Source organism: Cyprinus carpio, chromosome A1 (assembly GCF_018340385.1).
Source record: "Cyprinus carpio isolate SPL01 chromosome A1, ASM1834038v1, whole genome shotgun sequence".
Taxonomy (NCBI): domain Eukaryota; kingdom Metazoa; phylum Chordata; class Actinopteri; order Cypriniformes; family Cyprinidae; genus Cyprinus; species Cyprinus carpio.
In genome coordinates this window covers 20302978-20325245 of record NC_056572.1, presented here as the reverse complement: position 1 = coordinate 20325245, position 22268 = coordinate 20302978, and the positions used below count along the sequence as shown (strand labels likewise).

The 22268-nt window shown below is 36.2% G+C and overlaps 1 protein-coding gene across 1 annotated transcript in view; it reads left to right on the top strand.

Annotated features, from left to right (window-relative positions):
- The window catches only part of LOC109090550 (potassium voltage-gated channel subfamily KQT member 5-like), an 83582-nt gene that overhangs the window by 50644 nt on the left and 10670 nt on the right, over nt 1-22268 (top strand). Inside the window, exons 2-9 of the mRNA XM_042757203.1 lie at nt 9073-9163; nt 11080-11206; nt 16323-16498; nt 16659-16784; nt 17945-18055; nt 18842-18937; nt 20385-20479; nt 21356-21382. Of these exons, the coding sequence (XP_042613137.1) occupies nt 9073-9163; nt 11080-11206; nt 16323-16498; nt 16659-16784; nt 17945-18055; nt 18842-18937; nt 20385-20479; nt 21356-21382 (849 nt within the window). The remainder of the gene's footprint in view (nt 1-9072; nt 9164-11079; nt 11207-16322; nt 16499-16658; nt 16785-17944; nt 18056-18841; nt 18938-20384; nt 20480-21355; nt 21383-22268) is intronic.

Below are 22268 nucleotides of genomic sequence, written 5' to 3'. Positions count from 1 at the left end.
AAAATAAAATAAAAACACCAAAAGCAATACAACAATTCATTAGAGAAAGACAGTCTTAAATAAATGTGTCTTAATCAACTTTTTAAAATAACCCAACGTTGGTGCATTTCTGACGGGCAGAGGAAGGACATTCCATAGCTTAGGGGCTTTGTATGAAAAGGCTCTTTCCCCCCATGGTCTTTAGCTTACATGATGGCTGGTGAAGTGAAAGAGAGTTAGTAGAGCGAAGAGAGCGTGATGGAGTATAAGGACTGATGAGATCACAAAGATAGTCAGGTGCAGTCCCATGAAGTGCCTTGTAAATTTAAAATAAGAATTTTAAAATCAATTCTCGCATTTACGGGAAGCCAGTGTAATTGTGAAAGAACCGGTGTAACTGTGTTCACGAGGAGAAGTACAAGTGAGCACACGAGCGGCAGAATTTTGTATATACTGAAGCTTGCTCAACGACTTAGCTGGAAGGCCAGAGAACAAGGCATTACAGTAATCTAACCTAGTTGTTATGAAGGCATGTATAAGCCTTTCTGTGTCTGCAAAAGAGAGAAAAGGTCTAAGTCGAGCTATGTTTCTCAGGTGGGAAAAATGCAGTTTTAGAGATGTGTTTTATGTGTGCTTCAAATGATAATTGTGAATCAAAAATGATACCAAGATTTCGCACCTGTGAAGTGGGGATTACTGTACAGGAATCAACAATCAAACTGATCTGCTCGGCCTTACGAGTAGCTGCCACTGTACCAATCTGCATCAGTTCGGTTTTGGAGCCATTCAGCTTCAGGAAGTTGTTATGCATCCAGATACTGATCTCTGCTAAACAACCACGCAAAGCTATTAATGAGCAATGGACATCAGGACTAGTGGTGATGTAAATCTGCGTATCATCCGCATAGCAGTGATACCCAAGACCATGTTTCCTAATGATCTGCCCAAGTGGAAGCATATAAATGTTAAATAATATTGGACCCAATACTGAACCCTGAGGAACTCCCTGTCGAACAGGCACGGTATCTGAATTGTAGTTACCCAAGCCAACGAACTGGGCACGATTCGTTAAATAAGACCGAAACCAATTGAGGACAGCTCCAGAAAGACCCAACCAATTTTCCAGCCTGTCAAGCAGAAGAGAGTGACATATAGTGTCAAAAGCAGCACTGAGGTCTACAAGACCAAAATACTGCATGCACCGGAATCCGCCGCGATAAGATCATTTACGACACTAATTAAAGCGGTTTCAGTGCTATGCCCTCTTCTGAACCCAGATTGAAAAGGTTCAAAGAGACTGTTCAGAGCTAGGTGATTATTTAACTGAACAGCCACAACACGCTCAAGAACTTTAGCCAAGAATGGGAGGTTAGAAATCGGCCTGTAATTGGATAAATCAGAAACATCACAACCAGTCTTCTTAGGAACTGGTGTAATGGCAGCTATTTTTAGTTCTGGAGGAACAATTCAGCTATATATCAGCTCATATATCAGCAATATCCATCTAACTAAATGACTCTACTGTCAGTGGTCTGTGAGCAAACTGTCATGACAGAGCATTTATAGAGGTTATTCTACACACTTAGTAGGATTATAATGTTATTTGGTGTGCCCAGCTGTTCCTCTCACTCCAAGTGTTCTGCCTTGCTAAATATCATTAGACGGTTGACGCATGCAATCCATCTGTTATTCTTTAATTGTGGTTAGTCAGAGGTATGATGCTGGAGGGATACAAGGAAAGATGGTGGGAGGTTGATGGGGTAATGTTAGTTAGGTGTCACAATGCAAAGGCAAGGTAAATCGTTCATTTGGGATATGGTTGAAATTTAATGTAAACATATAAAACTAAAGAAGATTTTGATGTGACATAATTATTTCCTGTGGCATTCAGTCATTTGGAATACATAGACCTCCTTAAACTGTTTGGAATATTTCAGCACATGCTAATACAGATTGAGTTGTTAAATTCTGAAGCAGCTGGTTTAAGTGGAAGAAGCACTGCAGTAATCCTCTAGCCCTCTCAGCATCTGGACCCCTGCAGTTCCTCAATTACTATGCCAGGGCTTTATTTCAGGCACAAAAACTGCAGGGGCTGCTGTTCTCTCAACATGGCTAAACAATCACAGTTTCTCCTAAGAAGCGCAGAAAAACAGTTTATATTAAGCTGAAAGAGAAGCTAGTCAGCAGGAGGGGATTTTATGTTTGAATCTGATGTATGGAAATACATTATGTAAAATGTTTTGAAAAAAAAAAAAGTCTCTTGCAGCCATGAAAAACTTCCTCTTTACTGTACTTTATTTTCAGTGAATTAAAATCTTCACCTTGACAGGTACATTTAAACCGGGTGGTGGTTCACCCACAAAATTAAACTGCTGTCATGTTTTTCTCTTCTGTGTAACACAAAAGGAGACCTCTTGAAGTATGTACTGTCCCTATTTCATGCAATTACAATTAATAAAGCCTGAATCTTCAAAAAGGATGCAAAAGATGAAAAAACATGCCTCTACCTACAAAAAAACTTTACATAAACATTAAATTCAATGCATTTTCCAGCTGAAATGAATACTAGTGGCAGTAAAACACAAACTACTTTTGTTCCTTTTCAAACAAATTATGATTATGGGGAAGTTCATCATCTATTCATAAAGACATATTTTAATGCGGTGCCTTGCACAATATAAAGTTATGATCTCAAAACACTTTAATCCATAGTGCATGATTTGTACACTAATACAGCGTTATATTTGCATTGCAAAATTGGCTCTATACATTTGGCTTTTCTCGTGTAGTAAACTTGCTCAGTAGCTCACCTGGTACAGCACTGCAGTGCAATGTGAAGCCTTCAGGTAGGATTCCCATGAAACATGGGTCACGATAAAAGAGCTCAAAGACTTAGAAGCAAGATAAAATGCCATGGTTGCTTCAGGAGCTTTTGTTAACACTTCAGTAAGATTTAGGGTAGATATTAGTATAGCTGCCTAGTACATTATTTTCAAACATTACAGAGCATTGACTTTTTAGCACTACTTGCTGTATATTTAATTTTCAAACTGCGGCTAAATATGCAAGAAGCAATGTAATATCATTTTGCAGACATATCACCACAGGCACGTTTGTCCAATGAGCCTGGGTTTAAAAAAATGTAATTTTTAAGCATTTTTAATAGTGTGTGCAACCATGCATAACTTTCTGCATTAACGTCCTTTCAGTTCTGAGTGCATTTCTTCCTCTTTAGAAGCACATTTCAGGTGGTGTTGCAGGCAGTTCATGAACTACATTTTTCACAGCATTCATCATTAGTTTGGATTAAACTCTAACTCCATAGCTGTTTGGGACTTTGACCCTGAAGTCAGGCAATAGTTGAGTTTTATATAAGCCATCACATAAATCTGCAATTGTCGTCATGGGATTAATAAAGTACGTATTTGTTTGTATAACACACATCTGTCATAGTTTTTACAATTAAGCATGCAGGCTGACAATATTACATATTTTAATATTAAATTATCAAAAAGCATTTACACGCACAAACATATGTAAGCACACTAGCAGCAAGTAAAGGCTTAAATACACATGACTATTATCTGAAGTGATTTTAAAAAACTAAACTGGGAATCATACACTAAACGACTGAAGAGCATACACTACCAGACTTTCAAATTGTTCCAGACACAACAAACTCAAAAATAATAATCTGTGCTCATCATGCATGATGTGATTTTTTGTGAAATCTGTCAACTCGAGCTACACAAAATCTGCAGACAAACTCTATCTTTTAGCAACTAGCATCGACTCCTCCAGACTATGAAGGGTTGGTGTGCTAAGATAAAGCATAATGCTTTGATACTGTGAAGATTGGCCTCTGGCACAGCTTTTTGCAATGTGCTGCTAAACACTAAAATTTGTAAATACAGACTTGATAAACCGGATTTCTTTTATGGTGCAAGTGCGTTTACATGTGCAGTCTACTGTAAGTTACTTAGGCTAGTGCTGTATACTAACAAGCAATTTTGTCTGGAGTTGCTGTCATCAAAGGGTAAGCAACTCTTTCATCCCTTCACTTTTATCACACATCAGTTGACGTAGAAAGCCCAGACATCCCGTTAGCAGGCTCTCATTGGAGACTTTACAATACAGTGGAGGGATTTCAGTGCTGGTTTTAGTAACAGTCTTTGACTTTCTCACTTTCTCTTGTTTGCATTATAACTGTTAGCAAATTTATGATAAAACTGTAAGTGGGCTGTATGACACCATATGAAAGCATACTGTATATGAAAAAAACATAGGAAAACTGTTAGAAATTGGAACCATTGCATGCCTGTCAATACATTTGGAAATTAAATGTAAATATGCGTCAATAACTGTTAAGCTCTATTGACCGCATAATTGCTAAGGAGAATACCACAACTCATTACAGTTACAGTATAGGGCTCTTAAACCATGGCAGTATTGGGGAGGGTTTAAGAGCATAAAAGTAAAGCTAGTATATCTAGCATTTTGTTTAAGCACTTGCATGATTTTCAGTAAATCCCCATTCATTATTTGCGCTGTAAGAATGTCTAAATTGGATGAACTTCTGGTTATGCAGGACTGAATGCTATGAGCATATTTCTTGTGGGAGTAAGTCCTGGTTAGGCCGGATGCAGGATCAAGCATTCCCTGCATTGATTGTTTTCCCTGATGGCATTGTCTTCAAATGCGAAAAAAACTTTACAGCTTGAAAATGAATTTCTTCATAAGGAGCATTAAGAGAGAAGAGAGAACCATTTTCTCAGTAGGAGGCAACCATCAGCACAGCAGCAACCCTAACGCTGAAAAGGAGCCAATGACACTGCAGCAGCGTGGTTCACATGGTGAGATGGGCTGACGACAGCCTGTTACTGCTAACATAGTTTATACAGAGACTGAAGTAAAGACATGGTTGAAAAGTGAATTGTAAGCACATGAATCTAAAAAGAGACTGTATATAGACTAATTGATGGGTTATGTGGTGATTGTTTGTTTTGTTGCTTAAAAAAATTAAACCTTGTGGTGTAGACTAATGTTATTGTTGTACAAACAGATGCTGCACTTGCTTTAATGGACAGCTGGCATCGCTGTATATTTTGTATTTTGAAAAGCTTGATATACAATCCCTCCCCATATGCACACACTCATGTCTTGTTTATTTTAGGACAGTCTTTCTGTCTCTGACACAACGACACCATACTAGCTTTTAAACATATTTTGTTTTATAGTTGGTAATGTATGGAGAATTTTTAGTTTGGGGAGCTCTGCTCGTAAGGTTACAAGGTTACTTGTAAAGCTAGCTTGCATCTAAACATAATTTGTTTTACATTTGGACAAGTTTGGAGATTTTGTTCCTTAAAGGTCCTGCAGGTCAAACTTGTATAATACAGTCAGCATCTAAACTTTTTGTTTTATATTTGGATAAGTCTGTGGATTTTTGTACATATCCATGTCCATAGATAAGTATAAAAAAATGCTATTAATTTTTTTTAATTAATTATAATTAAAATAATTTTAAATTCAGGATTCCAGATGTTTTAAGAGCAGAATGTTCTTCAGTGATCCCACTCAATTAAATGACTCTTGACTGGATACAAATTACGGATACAGACTTTAAAAAACCTTTAATATATATATATGGAGTCAGCTAGCTTCTATACATATTTTGTTTTACTGAAGTGGGTCAGTTAAATACAGATGTCAGCTCTCTAACTTTCCAGGGGCCAGTACAGCTTTGTGAGGATTTTGGTGATCATTGCCTGTGTGTCAAGATTCGTTACAGACCTTCTGTGCAGCTTTTATAATTGCATGCAGGACCACGGACAGCTCACGCATCAGTAGAGTTTGCAGGATTGCTGGGTCTTTTCTGTTGCTGAGGCTCACACATGCTTAGAGCAACCGCTAGACAGCACATCAATGAAAAAAAAAGAAGCTTTTATGCACAGTCCAGATTTTTCTCTCTTTCCCCCCTGCTTTGCATTTAATTCTATGTGACTGTAAGACATGTAGAGACTTTTTACAGCACCTTGTGAGTTCACTACTACATTGCTATTTGCTTAAAAAAGGCATAGACGTGATCATTCGTAGGAGACTTGATTATTTATACTATGTGTACATGTTTAGTGATATAAATTATAGTCATAGGGATTGGGAGAAATATAATTTTTAGGATTCCATCTGCTGTTTTGAACATCAAATAAGAAATAATGATATGGCATGATACATATCTGTGTGAGGGAGGGAGATTTGGTTCATTAGTCACTCGTCCCTGGCACTCACCTTCAAAACACATCAATCTGATTATGCAAAATGATGCCTATTAAGTGCCACTTCAGAGAGCGAAAGTGTGTGTGTTTACGGTGGTCTACATGTAAATGTTAAGATCCTCTCTTTCAACATCAAAGGCCGTGACACTCCACAGACACCAACTGCCACCCACTGGGGCAGGAAATGACACGCGGGTACAAAAGTACAAGGTAGGAGAGCAGGGTTGTGTAATTAGCTAGGGCTAACAGATGATTGACTAGGGGAGATTCTTCAATTTCATTCACTTGTTCTTTTTCCTCTGGAAAAAAAGAGCATTTTAGCCTTAGGAGCTGCACTGAAATAGTCCTGTCTGAGTGAGCTGACAAGAGGCAGGAGAGTAGAAGAGCTCTCTTTAAATACTAGAGCCCTAAAGAACAGACAGGCACTGGCTGCTTGACAGATAATTGTACTGTCTATTGCAGTCTACTTTCTCCGCTACTTCATTTCGGATGCATCCATTCAGTATAAGTGGTTGTTGCAAATGTCACATGCAATTTTTATTTTATTTATTTGTTTAGTATCATGGTTTTATTGGGAATTATACAAAAGTTAGTTGCTATACTCAATTCTGGTTGGTCGAGTTAAACAGCACTGCGTCTTTTTAATGTTTGTATCACTCTGCTTCTGTGTTGGTGAGTTCCAGACAAACTGTCAATCTGTGTATTGGCAGTAGGGAATTTTCAGTGACTCCTTCAGTAGCTGGTGGCAAATGAGTCACTGAATCAAAGCTGATATATTCAAAAAACTATTTTTGTTTAGGAATATAACAAGTCTTTATGAGTGAGTCATTGAATAATTCACTCAACCGCTTAATTCATTCAGGAACTAAATAAGTAAATGCAAAGAAGAAAACCACACCTTACTGTATGTACGGGCAATGGCTCTACTGTGAAACTTGTCTAAAACTGTTTCCATTGCCAGGGTAAAAACAGACAAAGCACCTGCCATTATCTCTAAAATTTAAGTAGTTCATTGAACAATCAGGCAAATTACTTACATTTTATCATGCAATAAAGTGTTATTTTATAGTTTTATAGCATTTATTAATATTTCAAATTGGCTTTTATTTTTATATTTTAATGTAATTTTACATTTTTAGTAATTTTGTTGTGCTTTTGTCAATTGTATATTTTTTTTTCTATTCAGCTTTATAAGTTTATTTTATTTAAGTTAGTTGCCAAGGCAGAATTCTGATTTCCATTTAAGTTTTATAAGTTTTTCATCTAATATGTATATTTTATTTTATTTCCATTTTATTTCAATTAATGTTTTGTAATTGTTTTAGTTAACAATAGCAACACTGTTATAAAAGCAATATCACACTTGTAAACGTGATGTCTCTCTGAATATCAGCATGTCTGTGATTACCTCCAGCCTCACGCCTACGGCCAAATCACTGCACATGCAATATTTTGTAATTAAATTGTTTGGAAAGGACTGGAATTATGAGCAAATGCAGACATGCAGCAATGACATTGCCGTATGACAGCCTATGGAAAACACTGCCCCTGCCCTCTGCCCTGTGTTCTCTGTAGTGGAGCTCGGCTGCTGTTTCCGAATAGAGGGCAGGTCAAAGGGTGAGGCGCCCCATCACGCCCACTGCTTTCACACAATCACTGCACCAACGCTGGATGAAGCCTTTAACCTCTGTTTTATAAGCCCCTTCTCATACGGTATTAAATGACAGCCTCTTCTAGTTGTACTCGGGTCAGTTTAGAAAGGAGTCTCAAGAGCAATGCACAGCTCCTATTCTGTGTTGTAAACATTTATGATGAAGATGGTGCTTAATTAGCTCTAATTATAATTTTGCAAAGTAGAGCTGTTTTTATAGAAATTTATTCGTAAGAATAATGATCGTTGCATTAATGATGGGTGCAAAGCTCTTTGATAACTGCACACTGCAGCAAAGACTGTTCATCATCAAGTTAAAGGGCCAGTCAAGGTTGTATTTTCTCTGATCTATTCAGTTCTGTCCACTTGCATTAGGTCATAGCAATGTGTATCATGGGCCTTTAGGCTTTGAAGCTCTATGTTAGAGGTCAGCGATGTAATCTTACTTGGCTTTAGAAGATGGGATTTAGTAAAGTTTGAGTGATTTGACTTATTGATACTTCTAGTGCATACTGTAGGTATTTAGGTTTATATAAGTGTGATTTCAAGCTACTGAACATTCTTGGGCAGTGTCCACATTGATGTGACCTATCATCTATGACTGTGAATGTAACTTGACAAAACTAAAGGAATTTTTTTTATGTTATATTATTTTTGTTCATAAATGTCCTCAGTGTCTCTTCACCTTGCTACAGTATGTGGGAGAATATAGCAGCAAGACAGAAAGAAGGAAAGAGAAGAAGAGTGGAGGCATTAGAATTTGCAGGGCAATGGACGAAGTAGTTGAGAAAAAGAGACAGTGGGAACCAGACTAGATGGAGCAAGAGAGGTAAAGCTAATGGAAGAGAAACAGAGAGATCAGCTGACTGACACAGAAGACCAGTGATCAAATACAGATGTCTCCCAGCACTTATTTAAATGGGTCAATAATGCAAATCTCCAGACACAGTTGTTCTCTGAAAAGTGGATTCCCTCATGCCTTATTTCATATCGTTGATGGGAAATTAATGTTATGGTACTTAGATTTTTGAAATATTTGAAGGAAAGTTTTTTTTTATTGCCTTATTCTATCAATATCAGTTTAATGCTGAACCTTATTTTTTTTTTTCATATATGACAAAGTCTTTCAATAAAGTAATTTTTGTTCTTCCTCTTGTCTTTTGACAGGTTTATCCTGGTGTTTGGCTGCTTGGTGCTGTCTGTCTTCTCTACCATTCCAGATCACCAGGAAAAGGCCTCTCAAAGTCTCCTGATCTTGGTAAGAGCTGAACTACACTGTCAAACTAAATCCAAACAGGATAAAGCATGACAACAGTCTCATGCTAAGATGTTTAAAGAAAACATCACATTAACTTTGTGTTAACTGTACTCTAATCCTGCAGCTAATTGTATTTCTTGGGTCTTTTATGCTTCTATGCTTAGGAGTACCACCATTATAGTATTTAAAAGAAGAAGAAGTCAGATACTGCCTGGCATAGGAGACATAGGCAATATTCTCTACTTCTCTCAGTGCAGTTCAGTGGGATAGTGCCCATTTAAAATTCAATCTGCAACACTTACTGTACTGAGATTGATTTGTGTCCTAGCCGGCAGCTCAGATCGCAACAGCTCTCTTTGCCATAAATTTCCTCTGCTGTCCACCAAATTTAGCTGCTACATGTCTGATGATGTGTCGCGACACATTATTAAAGGCAAATTATGGTAAAAAAAAGTTAATAGTACTGTACAACACAGGTCAAGTCAACCGAATCAGTAAATCACAATATAAATGCAACCAAATTTGCCCCACTTTTAGGCCTTATGGTTTGCTTGATCCAGCATGATGCAATATGATGGAATATTGTCAATAGTTATTTGATTACAAGGCCCTGACATAAGCCAGCAACAGGTGAGAGACATATTATGCAGGTTTTCTGTTCCTGGAAGCCTGCTGGTTTGTGTACTAGTAATGTTGGCCATACAAATTGATCTGATTTGTTTCATTAACTCAGCTGACACCAAACATGATCTGTATGATGTTCAACGTCTGTAGGCAGTGTTCTGAAGCTACTGACATTGCAAAGACAGGATGTAAGTCAACAAAATAGAAGTCTTTTAAAATGGCTTTTGACCTCTGTGAATTGAGTCAGGAACTCCATATAAGGTTACCAGTCCACATCTGCTGCTGTATGTGTACATCAAGTCATGGGAAGTTGTGGCATGGTGGTTAGAGAGTTTGACTCCTAACCCTAAGGTTGTGGTTTTGAGTCTTGGGCCGGCAATACCACGACTGAGGTGCCCTTTAGCAAGGCACTGAACCCCCACCTGCTCCCTGGGTGCCGCAGCATAAATGGCTGCCCACTGCTCCAGGTGTTTGTTCACGGTGTGTGTGTGTGTTCACTGCTGTGTGTGTGCACTTTGGATGGGTTAACTGCAGAGCACGAATTCTGAGTATGGGTCACCATGCTTGGCTGTATGTCACTTCACTTATTATGTTTACACACTTTTGTATATGTGTATGTGTTTGTATATGCTTTATAGTAGGCAAAATGTTTTATAGTGGGCAATATGAATTATTTATCAAACACAATCACCTAAATTGTACATTGTCTCTCAGCTGTTTGAAGAATATAGATGTCTGATTTATTTTAGTCAATTAATTCATTCAGATGCATTCTAAGAAAAAATCTGTAAAAATAGGGCACTTATCTCTGTTTTTTCACCATTGTTTATTTAGATAGCTGACCTTTTTTTGCCAGAAAACTTCTGCTCTGAGTGAATCATTTTTTAAAACATTTAAACTGTACTGTAGTTGATTTCTTTAAATTATAAGTAGTTTGTAGTTTGACAAACTAAGGACTGGAAGTAGCACTAAATGTATAATATATATACATATATATATATATATATATATATATATATATATATATATATATATATATATATATATATATATATATGAATAAAACAGAGCTAATAGATCCATAATCAGGTTAATCAGGCAAGGACACCTCCATTTGTGTTTCTTTATTAAAAAGTGCTGTTGTGCATAATGTACAGTACTTCTCTCACTGTGTAATTCCAGTGATGTATGTAATGTAGTTGGTTAACTGAGTTATTATTTTTAGAACCCCAGATGATACAAGGACACACCCACACACACAAACTTGAAAATGTCTTTCTTTGTCTTTGTAGGAGTTTGTGATGATTGTGGTGTTTGGGCTGGAGTACATCATTCGAATCTGGTCTGCTGGTTGTTGTTGCCGGTACAGAGGATGGCAGGGGCGACTTCGCTTCACAAGGAAGCCGTTCTGTGTCATAGGTGAGTCTTTAATAAATGTGCAAAGTTTCTGTCCATGAAATGAGAATCATGAGGCTTTCATAGTTTAAGATCAGACTTCCTGTGTCCTTGTAAAACAAAAGGCTTAAAAAACATACAAAACAGTATTTTTATGAAATTCAAAAATTGCCAGTAGTTTTCTGTAAGGGGTATGTCTAGGCATAGGGCAATAAAAAATACGGTTTGTACAGTATAAAAACCATTACGCCTACGAAGAGTCCTCATAAACCACAAATGCAAGTGTGTGTGTGTGTTTATATAAACAGCACAGGCCAGCAAGTCTCTCACAGCATCATACAATATGAGATTTGAAAGAAATTGCATCTGTGACAAAAATGTGAAGACATTTTGGGAATTCATTCCTCTTTTTTTTTTTTTTGTGACACACAGTCACAAGGTTTTCTTTAGGAGCTGGTATAAATAAAGGAGTAGCAGCATTTTATTTACTCGCCAAAGCTGATTTAATTGATTTTGATGGTTCTAGTGTGTTCATTTTCAACCCTGGTTGCTCGCAATGACACATGTTAAAGAAACAAACACCCACTTCATCATTGGTTATGGGAGTTCATATAAAAGCAAATATTTGGTGACCCTGCAGTATTCAGGGGTATTTCTAAAGCACATGATGTTATTCAGAATGGATGCATTAAATTGCTAAAAAGTGACAATACCGAAAGAATGTATCAAATATATATTGATGATAAGAAATGTTTCTTGAGCAGCAAATCAGCATATTAAAATAATTCCTGAAGTAGCATGTGACACTGAAGACTGGAATAATAGCTGCTGAAAATTCAGCTTTGCATCACAGGAATAAATCACATTTTAAAGTATATTCACAAAGAAAACGTTGTTTGAAATGGTAAACAAATACAGACTTGGTGAACATAAGAGACTTCTTTCAAAAACATAAATAAATCTTACCAACCCCAAACCTTTGAACAGTACAGCTAGAACACGTCTGATCTGTGCTAGGTGTATATTCCCGTCCCAGTTCACACAGTCATGCCAGTCACAATGTATGCTTTGCCAGCTATTAGTAGCACTATTAATACTGTCCTCCATCACAAATAAATTGCTCCAGTTTAGCAACTTCCATCCTTCCATGATGACACAAAATATGTTTATTCCTATGAAACCAAGGCAACAGCCTCATAATTGTAGATCACCATTAAAGAAGTGTCTTATGCCTGTAAAATAACCTTACTGTACTCACCCACTGACCCCAAACCTTTTACCCGGCATCCTCCATCCTCTTCAGCAAACAGCTCTCATTCAGTGACCCCTCAACCTGTCTAATATTCTCCAGACTGTTGTTACACCGTGTGAGCTCATTAATACTGGCTTTGCTATTAATAATGTCATACTTTGCTTAAGTGTGTGTAGATGCTTGTAGTGTCTATTCTTAAGTGCTAACACAGCCCTGGCCCTATTGATCAGAATACTGAGAGTAATGAACATCATTAATAATGGGTATAATGTGTTTGTGTGTGCAGACCAAATGTCCTTTGAGATTCTGTTGTGTTAATGTGAACACAAACCCAGGCTCTAGCACAAGTCTTGATCCCAAACATCAGGGACACTGATAACTCAATTACTGTACAAGGTTGTGTATTAAAGCATAGTTATTTTTTAAACAACATTTTTATGTAGCAGACTATTGTACATCTTCGTTGCAGCTGTCCAGCCATACTGTGTCATTATGAAATTGGTGTTTGTTTTACAATGTAAACTGTATACACTCTCACCCCAGACATTCTAATTTAGTTATTTATTAAAAACATAAGTTTTTTAAAATAAACTTAACAGCTTCAAAATTGTTCGTTTTCTGTATGGGTTTGTGTAATTTACATTGTAGAGCAAAACATTTATCGTCAAGTTAGGTTTACAACAGACCTTGTTTTACACACACACACATTAGATGGTATTTGTGTGTTAAACTGATGAATGAACCCTGTCAGAGAAAGAATAGTGTTCAGATGATGATGTATGTGATATTTTTGTAGTGCATGAAAACACTCCAGCAGTTTATAACAACACCAAGTATGTGTGTCCCCTGCCATTTCTCAGTCAGTTCATCACATACTGCACAAAGAAAAAACATTTATTTCAGATTTAGTTTGCTGGCATAAATTTTTTTTTATATATATACTGCATTGTATACCCATAGGAAAAATATATTGCTCAGTGGTTGCTCTTCCTAAGCTCAGGAGACTTAGATGAGATTCTCATATATCGCTCATTTAAGTATCAATAGCATTTCAGATGTTTCTCCTAAAATTCCTTAGGAGAAATGGAAGTAGACACAAATGATGCTTGAGAGATATTTGAGAAAAAAAGAGTAAAAACTGAGAATGTGGTGGAAGAAACATAGAATATCTCTTTATTGTCTTGCTGCAATCTCTATCAAGACTCCGTTATAGGAATATTTTTTTGCTCAGAGGTTGCTCTTTCTAACCTCAGGAGAATTAGTTGTGATTCTCATGTATTTCTCATTTTAGTCTCAACAATGTCTCAGATGTTTCTCCTTAAAATCCTTATGGATGAAATAAAAGTAGACACAACTGAGAAAGTTCTGAAAGAATGGAATCCATAATGACGATGGCAGAGAAACATGGGAGATCTCTTTATTGTCTGTCTGTAATCTCTTGCAAGACTCCATTATAAAGATGTTCTACTGCTCAGAGGTTGCTTTTTTATTACAATGGGGTTTTTCAGGACAGTAGGAGTAGAGACAGGAAGTAATTAGACAGGTGAGAATTGAACAGGAGCAGGAACGTACCTTTAGCTGGGATTCAAACCCTTGTTGTCTGAGGTGCAGTTGTGCTTCACATTGATGCGCTGTCCACAAAGCTATGGCTCTGACAGAGGTTACTCTATGCTCAGGATACTAAGGGGTGATTCTCTTATATGTCTTATTGAGATATTAGCTTTGTCTTAAGATGTCTTCAGTTTTATGTTAGGAGAAACGTTAAACTTTTACTAACATTGTAAATACTAAAACTATAATTTAAATAGCACTAAACATTTCAGAATATAAAGGGTTACTAATTTAAATGTTTAAATTTATCTTTAATGTCCAGCACTGTATATACACCACATTTTTCAAACACACTAGAAATGACTTACAAGTGCAAGATACATTTTATTATGTGCAAGATACATTATTATTAAATGTGTTTAGCATTAAAAATTTAGTCTTGTACAGGGCATTTTTGCATTGGTTGTGGTTTCCTCTGTTAAATCATTGTGCAATAAACTACTAAAATACACTTTCTACATAAAACAACTTAAAATATGACAATGCTTATATTGTCTTTGATTGAAATGGTGTGAATAAATGACATTGAAGCTCAGCTTTTTCTCCTAGTCTAAAGATCACATGTGTCTCTTTTTAAGCTTTTAGAAGAGATCTCAACAGCATCACACATATAGATTGTTAGATATTTTATATGAGTTGTATTCATTTAGACACATGCTAAATAAAAGCATTGTCACAAGAGGTTTCAGGCTTTTGGACCCCATAATACTTAATTCTTTTTTAAATAGTCATAGTGGGAAAAAATGTTTGCACTTTTCAACAGGGCTGATTCTGAATTGTAATGGTGGGCTGTTTCATGTGAAGGCCTGATGTTTTTGAGTTCATAAGTCATCTCTCAGCTGTGCTGGATAACGGGAGTCATAATTTATAGATCCAGAGTGCACTTCTACACCTGAATAAGCATTTCCCTCCCAGCTCGAGGCTCCCTGAAGACGTTAAGAACACATGTAATGTGCTGATTTGACTTATAAAGACAGACTACAGCAGAGAGCAGCGGACTGGCTGAGCATGAATGCCCTTTCTCCGGAAAGTTTGAGTTCATCAGCTACAAAGAATATGAGAAATTAGAGGAGGATCAGAAAGAGAAAGAAAATATTATTGCAGTTGAGTAGTGCCTTGGAGTTGTTTGTGTTCCTTGAGGGTTTGATGTCGCTTCTCCAAGTGGATGTGGTTTCTGTATGAACTTCCCGTGTCCTTCTCTTGTTCTTTCTGTATCTTTCTGCCACTTTTCCCACAGAATCCAAACAGTTTGGAAATCACTCTTTTCAATAATTTTCATTAATCTGCGTTCCTCTGTGAACTTTCATTGGTGAAGTAAATTGTCTAGTTTGAGCTGGGGAAATATCATTCTCATTTCCCTGAATTAAACAGTACTTCATGTTAATGAGACATTTACATATAAACAGAAGACATACGTTTCATTGATGTACAGTGGTGGTTGTAGACCAGGGAGTCTGGGTTCACTAGGAGGCCTCAGAAAACTACCACTTAAAAACTAAGACTTAAAATTATTCAAATTAATTATATTAAAATAATCTCAATTAATTAAAACACACAAAATTAAGATGTAAACTGAAATCTTTTTTTTTTTCTCCGCTCAATGTTTATATTGAAGAACATGCAGTTCTTGAAACATCTGGAAGTGAATCATTAGTCAGTTAATTCAATGTGCTCTGAGTTTCTGTTATTAAAAAAGCTGGGGGGGGGAGCAGCTCTTCATATAGCTACAGATGAAATGCTGGACGAAATATAATAGGTGGCCTTCAAGTCAAAAAATATATAGATTCATTAATTAATGGATGCTTTTTTTTCAAATGGGATTTACAGTATAATTATTACAAGGACAGGTCACCTAGGAAGTCAGGTACCGCTTTCATAGATTGAACCAAAAAGATGATGCAGGTTAAATGTATTTTCAGTTAGGATCCTCATATTTTAAAACCCTGATCACCCATTAGGAATAATGACCAGCTGTCTACACATTATACTCCCTAATACATGTATTTCTTATTACTGCTTATTTATTTTATTATATCTTTTATTATCTACTAACAAAAAAATAGTCCATTATAACATAGAATACAAGATGAAAGAAAACATTTGACCAGTCAGAATTACATTGTCCAGAGGACCATGTATCTACATAAATATTTTAGAATTTTACATGCAGTTAAAGCACACATGGCAAATGATATCTCATGTGATATTCTGAGATAATGCTACTCATTTAGAATGTTTTCTAACATAAATGTTTCTGTTTTTTTCCCCAACCGTCAGACATTATAGTGCTTATTGCCTCTGTTGCGGTGGTTTCAGCTGGGAGTCAAAGCAACATTTTTGCAACATCTGCACTGAGAAGCTTACGGTTTTTACAGATCCTGCGAATGGTTCGCATGGACCGCCGTGGAGGAACTTGGAAGCTTCTGGGATCTGTAGTTTATGCACACAGCAAGGTAAGTTTATTGACTTTGATATACTAATTAAAAAGCACGCTTTGTTTTATGAGGAAAAAACTACTGTATCATATCCTGAAGTACTTTTTGTAGTTTTGTAAGTATCATCCTGGTGTGCAGATGTCCTCTTAATGTCGGTATCTGCTTCTCTGTCTAACAGGAGTTGGTCACTGCCTGGTACATTGGGTTCCTTGTGCTCATCTTTTCCTCTTTCCTGGTTTATCTGGTGGAAAAGGAATTTAATAAAGACTTTGCCACCTATGCGGATGCATTGTGGTGGGGCACGGTGAGTCTCCACAACACACATCTCCAGAGTCCAAGTAATATTCTGACTTATACTGAGCTTTACAAAAGAAGTTTTTGTGGTGCCAAATGCATGTTCTTAGCATTCTTAGAAAACTGCAAGACATACTGGTTTCAGTTTAATATGATCAGTGATATTGAATTTCAGTTATAATTTCAGGCTCAAACTTTTCAGCCTTTTGATCATTGCCTTCCACCTAGTTTGGGTAATTGAAACCGTTTCCAAAAAGGTTATACAGAGGCCCATTAGATTCCATTTCCATGGAGATAGAAAGTAATCATGATGGTACATAATGACAAACACCATCTCTGTCTCGCTTGGATGCCATTGATGGTTCAGAGAATAGATTTCAGGCTCAGGCTAGTGAAGACATAAACACATACAGATTTAACTGTATTATATAAAATTATCTAGAACATATATATAACTTCTAGGTTGCTGGTCTGTTCTGATGAGGTTGCGAATTGCAGGGAAAAAGCAATGCTAAGTGCAAATAATACAGTGTAACTAACCAGGTAATCATGCATAGAAAAATAGATTTATTAACTTTAACGCTTCCTGTATATTTGTTGTTGATGTCAATTATAGTAAAGCTCTGTGCTATTTTACCCTCTGCCATAAACAAAATGACACAAGATAAAAAGAAAAATAACCCAAACTACAATAAAAACCAGCTCATTTGCAGTGAGGATAAACAGTTTATATCGACCACAATGTGTTTTATTATGCAGTCAATTATTGGCGGGTTAGAGCATGAATTTTTAAAGAAACATTCAGAAAACAGATTTGTTTTCTGTTCAGTTTATGTCATATTAATAAGGTGGAATAATGTGGGAACTATGCAGGTGGTAACATTAATAAATGTATTAGATTCCAATTTAAAATGTAAGTACAAAAAAATGTCAATTAAATTGTGTTCACTTTAGTAAACAATTTTGAATCTGAGACCTAAAGAACATTCTGTCATAAATTATTATAATAGCCTTTATTCAAAGTTATCTGATCCAGATTGGCAAGTCTTTTATCTTGGCAAATTAATATCAAAACTTAAGTTATGTAGTTCACAGATACAAGGACATGGTGACTCAAAAGTTCTGTATTGATCCTTACTGTTTTTTTATTTATTTTTTTGTTTTTATTAGATCACCCTCACTACTATAGGTTATGGAGATAAGACTCCTAAAACCTGGACTGGACGAATCCTATCTGCTGGTTTTGCCCTGCTTGGGATCTCCTTCTTCACCCTGCCTGCGGTAAAGCTTACTTAAAGCAAAAAATACAAATACAAATAAAAAACATCCTCATTGCTTCCTTACACTAATTACAATGTTAATCCAGTATTTGTTTATCACTTCTCCAGATACCACATTAAAAAAGAAAATCATTTGCATAGTTGGGACAGTTGCTAATGTTCTTCTTGGATTTCAGCCTTCTCTACAAAACTGAAATCTTAGTCTTGGCTAAATTTTCATAACGTAGAAGTTCATTTGGTGTCTTTGTGAGAAAATGCAAAGGCAGTTTGGCTTATTATTTCAGAGCAACAATAATTCCAGCCAAATCAGCTTAAATGGGCTGATGGAAGTGGTGGAAGTGTGTGTTCTAATTTCAAATTAAACAGCTCACCCCTTTGGACTTCCACTTTTTTTCATTAAATGATCTTTGAGGGAGCTGAGTTTGACCACTCAGATCAGTTAAATTAAAGCTGCAACTTCATGCCTGCAAACTTTATGGTACTTAACATTGTTTCCAGAGCATTTGGTCGTTTTGCATTTTATAGTATTAATAATAATAGCCAAACAACATTCAAATTGCATGAGTTAGCTCAGTTAATATTTGAAGTTACTTAACATGAGTTTGCAGTACAAAATCAAAATCTAAATTGCTACTATATATATATATCTTGGAATTGACTAACATACATTGATAACAAAAAAAAAAGAATTTATTTAGTTTTGCTAACTTCAAAAGCATGAGTGTGTTTCTAACAGTCCTGTTGTCTGAAGCATTAGTGACATGATTCTACTTTACTTGCATTGCAGGGTATTTTGGGTTCAGGGTTTGCCCTGAAAGTTCAAGAACAGCACAGACAGAAGCATTTTGAGAAGAGAAGGAATCCTGCTGCCTGCCTCATACAGGTCAGACACCAGAGCTGCTACATCTGCCCTTACATTTAGGGAGATTGCAATCCTGTACAGTAGAATTTGGTTTATGGTGTCATTTTTATGACAGAGAATGTTATGTTAAATGTCATGCCTCTGAGAAGAGCACTGTTTGCTAATGGTCTCATATATATATATATTTTATATAACTGTTATTTGTGTCTGAATGCGCCAAAATGGTCTTTGTTGCCTGATAAATCTTTTATGAAATGGCTGAGACTACGGATAGTCTGACCTTACAGGCAAATATGATTCATTTCACAGCAAAGGGATTTTATTTACGTGGATTTATGTTAGTGTTTTGCTAGTTTTAATAGGGACCGATATTGTTTTGATACCAGCAATTGGAGTTTGTTACAAAATGCATTGGGGGAACTTCCCTTCTATGTGTTTGTGTATGTATGTACTGTATGTGTACATGGTATTCCCTATGGGGACCAAAATCCCTAGATAGCAGCATCAGTAATTTTTTACCTTGTGGGGACATTTTTGATGCCCATAAGGGCTTATAAATCATGTGTTTCACAGAATGAATATGTTTTGTTTTTATTTTTTAAGATCTAAAAATGCAGAAAGAGTTGGTTGAGAGGTACTGTAGGGTTAGAGGATAACAAATACAGTTTGTACAATATAAAAACCGTTACATCTGTGGAACTTCCCGATAAAACATGAAACCCTGTGTGTGTGTGTGTGCGTGCGTGTGTGTGTGTGTGTGTGTGTGTGTGTGTGTGTGTGTGTATGTGTATACCTGGTATTTTCTACATTATGGGGCCCAAATATCTCCACAAGGATAGTAATAGCAGTAAATTTTGACCTTGTGGGGACAATTTTTTTGTTTGTTTGTTTGTTTTTTTTATTATTATTTCATGAGGAAAACAACTTAGAAATTAAACAGAATATTTTTTTTTTTTAATCTAAAAATGCAGAAAGTTTTGTGTGATGGGTAGGGTTAGTGATAGGGAATAGAAAATACAGTTTTAACAGTATAAAGACCATTACGCCTAATGGAATGTCCCTAGTGTGTGTGTGTGTGTGTGTGTGTGTGTGTGTGTGTGTGTGTGTGTGTGTGTGTGTGTGTGTGTGTGTGTGTGTGTGTGTGTGTGTGTGTGTGTATTATATTTCTGCTTACAATGTTTTACTTTCCCTAACCCTGAATAAGCTGCGTGGCGATATTATTCCACTGATGGTAATCGTCCTTACCTTGAGGCCACTTGGCGTCACTATGAGTCTACAGTCCTTGTCCTGAGGCATGTATAGGTGCCTGCTCTGACCGAAAAAAACAAGTGTAGTTTTTTTTTACTAATCTGCCTTTTTTTCTTTTCTTTTTTTCTTCTCTTTCTCTTCTATTGGCTTGTTTTTCTTCTGTTTTTCCCCTTCTTCCTTTATCTCTTGTTCTTTTGGTTTTATATATTTTTGCATGTAGTGTGTGTGGCGTAGTTATGCGGCTGATGAAAACTCTGTTTCCGTTGCTACCTGGAAATCACATTTGAAGGCGTTGCATACCTGCAGTCCTACAAAGTAGGTACAAACCCCTGGCAGCTGCTATTCTACTTCCTGCCTGCTCCCTCGCTTCATTATTTTTCCACAAAGGAAAACTTTCTTCTTTGCCTCTATTTGTTTGATTTCCCCATGTAACGTAATTGTGCCTGTCTCCCACACATTTCATTCTTCTTTTCACGTCCTCTTCATTAAATTATTCAAAAAAGTAAATAGTCCATTCCGTATTTATCTGATATGTTTATGGCCATCACAAGAATCATTATAAATAGACAATAGCAGGTCTAATGTAGGGCTAGCTGTTCATGAAATCACCTAGTTGCAGTCTTTCTCTCAAAATGAAAGGGAAAAAAATGAAGCGAATGGACAGTAATGTTTCTCTCCATTTTGCATTTATGCCCAAATTCTGTTAAAATGGCCCAATCATAGATGAAGTGAATGAACAGTGCTCCGTCTTGGTAAATAGTATTAGCAGCAGTCAAATTGGCGAACTGATTTAGATAAAGGACATCATTGCATTTGGCTTGCCATTCATATATGCCTTTATGTCACACAGGTCCCTGAAATGTAAATAGGCCTGCTATAAAGCATTACTGTAAATACACAGAGAATAAACTAGTCATTTAGTAGGGCTTCAAATATGGCACATTTGTTTGCTTGAGCTTTTGAATGTCATGCAATACACTGCATGTTTTGATATGCATGTACAGTATATGGTAATGGTTGCATTTATCCATGCATTATGTTTTGAACTGGCTGTTGCTTTTGATGCGTTAGTATGCATGAAGTATTTAATGGTAAACTTGGTGTCATGTGTAGTTCATTGTCAACCGAAGATTCATTGAAAACATCTCACTTATGTATTTCTCTTTCTACACCACCTTCTGATACCCAAAGGAAGGATCAAGGAGAGTCATCTACAAGGTTTGTATTGTTCTATATGTTACATGCTGTATACTATAAATAATTTACAACTGAGACAGGATTTTAAACATTACTGTTGTTATGCTAGTATCAAAACTCATTTGACTATGGAATGTTTCTGCCTTGGAATAAAACATAAAAATGTAATTGCAATTAGTTTCACAATGTTACTTTCTATCCTAAAAATTAGGCTTTATTTGTAATTCTAACTATATTTCTAATAATTGTGAGTTCATATCATTTAACTGTGACCTTATATCTCAAACTTACTTCATATTTTGCAATGTAACTTAATATTTCACAATTGTATTCCACATAACTATGACTTTAATTTTGTGCAATTTGAATTTATTTCATACAGTGCGATTTCCAATTTGACTTTATACAGGCAGCTCTCCATTATGGCTTTGTTTCTAGTAATTGCAACTTTATAGCTCACTATGTGACTTTATGTCTCAAAATTGAGACATTATTTCAAATTTCAAATTTCATTTCGCAATTATTTTTGTACGTTTTAATCTGAGGAGGAAACAGGCTTTTGATCAGTAGTTTGGCCAACACAAAATCATCTTTTCTCTGATGTCTGAGACTTTGCTGCCATCTGTTATGAAGTGCACACTAATTTTCATCATGTATTAGCATTAGAGAGAGAAAATAATGTTGATGAAAAAGTCAAGTCAGACTGTTTGAATGACTGCATTACACAGTAACTACAAATGCATAGTGTCATCAGTCCAGATAACAGGAAGAGCTATTGGTGTTATTTGCATAATTACTAAGATAGAACTTCAGATTGAGCCATAATAGTGTGGCCAGCATGAACAAGGCCAGACAAAATCATTTCCACATCATTATTTATTTATTAAGTGCAGAACAAATCATCTAG